At 43.1% G+C, this 1,825-nt stretch overlaps 1 protein-coding gene across 1 annotated transcript in view; it reads right to left on the bottom strand.

Annotated features, from left to right (window-relative positions):
* Positions 1-1,825, bottom strand: part of LOC118409225 (transient receptor potential cation channel subfamily M member 1-like) — a gene marked incomplete in the record, with an annotated part of 118,080 nt that overhangs the window by 20,184 nt on the left and 96,071 nt on the right. The window contains 1 exon segment of the mRNA XM_035810093.1: positions 788-973. Within this exon segment, the coding sequence (XP_035665986.1) occupies positions 788-973 (186 nt within the window).

The raw sequence follows: 1,825 nt of genomic DNA, 5'->3' as shown, positions 1-1,825 counted from the left end.
CTTTTGCGGATCTGTGTCTCTTTTGCGGATCTGTGTCTCTTTTGAGCATCTGTTTCTCTTTTGCGCATCTGTTTCTCTTTTGCGCATCTGTTTCTCTTTTGCGCATCTGTTTCTCTTTCGCGTATCTGTTTCTCTTTTGCACATCTGGTTCTGTTTAGCGCACCTGCTTTACTTTCGCGCATCTGTTTCTCTTTTGCGCATCTGTTTATGTCTAGCGCATCTGTTTCTCTCTTATGCACCTACAGTCAAACCTGTCTATAGCGGCCACTCAAGGGACTTGTCAAAATTGGCAACTATAGAGAGGTGGCTGCTATAGAGAAAATGCTAATTGACCACAAGCAAAAAGTTACACATGGTTTTAGTAACTATTGATCTATGTTCACATAATCAAGGAGCTTTTATGTGTAGCACTGTACATGTACTGCAATGATTGTTACACTAAGATATGTATTAAGAAAACAAAAGTTACATGGAAATAAAAGTTTCAAATGTTCTAAAAATGTTCTAAAAGTAGTAAGATACACCAAAAGGCAGTAATTACTCAAGCAACTCCAGGATATGATTTTCCTATTTGTTTCCTATTGGACATCCAAAATTGTCTTTGGCTCTTTTGCACTCATAGTTAGGGTATGAAAAAAAGACTTTCTTCCAGATAGCTTTACTTTAGTGTCACTGATGAATGATACTGGATACTATCTGAGACGTCTGACCATTTCCAAAATCATATCCAGCTCTGCTCACTGAGTAACTGCTTTTTGGCATAACCCATAGAAGTGTTGAATCTTACGGTGTGGACCCAGAACTTGGTGATGGGAGCGTTGTAGAACTCGTAGATCTTCTTGCCCAGCCTGAGGGAGCTCTTCTTGGACTCGACGACCGGCGCGTTGAGCACGGCCAGGACCTCCTCATCGATCCCCATCTTCCGCTGGGCTGCGGCCGAGATGTTCGCCAGGTCGATCGTGTCGTCTGCGTTCTGGAAATGACAGGTCATGGACAAAACTGTTATGTTACGAGATAACCTGCTTAGTATGTTGCATAATGCATGGACAGTGACTACATCAGATTTCTGGTATCTACTTCTGTTGTGGGCGGTGTGTTTTCTAATTTTTGCACAGTCTGGGACTGAAACATGCATTTAATAGGTATGTCTCATTTTCCAAGAGAGAGTTGTGCTTCCCATGCAGTCACACAACAATGGCCAAATCCCTACACCTATGATTGCTGTTAAGAATACAGCCTGCAATAATAATGTAATGTGAATGTAGAATTTGCAAAATCCAAAAAAGGATATCAGAGCTCTTGCATGACTTCAACCTTCTCCCTGCTACCTCTCACCAATGCCAGCACACTGTTTGGGCTTATAGGCTACCTCAACAGGGAGGGGGTTACATGAAATGGTGTGGATGTGCTTCCTACTGCCGCCCACTTACACCTTACTTTACCATGTGTTAAACCCAACAGATGGTACCAGTAAAGCCCCTGTCACACATCCAGGACCTTCCCACAACTCTGCTCACAACCACTCCCTAACTAAGGAGCTGGGTTGGAGTTGCCTGAATTTCATTCAACTCAAGGTCCAGTTAGATCCCCTTCTTCACAGCAGAGAAGAAAAAATTTTGCTTTTTAAAATTTTAGCATCAGCCGACCCAGAGACTTTTGAAAACTATAGGCAGTGTCGCTGACCAACTTCCAGCCACATGCAGCATTCATACTTATGACTTAAACTCCTGGCCATGGTCTGGAGAAGGTCAGGAGGCCATGGTCGGGTAGGTGTGACAGGGGCTTAACTGGTTCTTATGATAGAAATGCACCAAACTGAATCCAA

The sequence above is a fragment of the Branchiostoma floridae genome, chromosome 2, assembly GCF_000003815.2.
Source record: "Branchiostoma floridae strain S238N-H82 chromosome 2, Bfl_VNyyK, whole genome shotgun sequence".
In the NCBI taxonomy this organism is placed as follows: Eukaryota; Metazoa; Chordata; class Leptocardii; order Amphioxiformes; family Branchiostomatidae; genus Branchiostoma; species Branchiostoma floridae.
The sequence above is the reverse complement of the archived record's forward strand: the minus strand, read 5'-3'. Positions and strand labels throughout refer to the sequence as shown.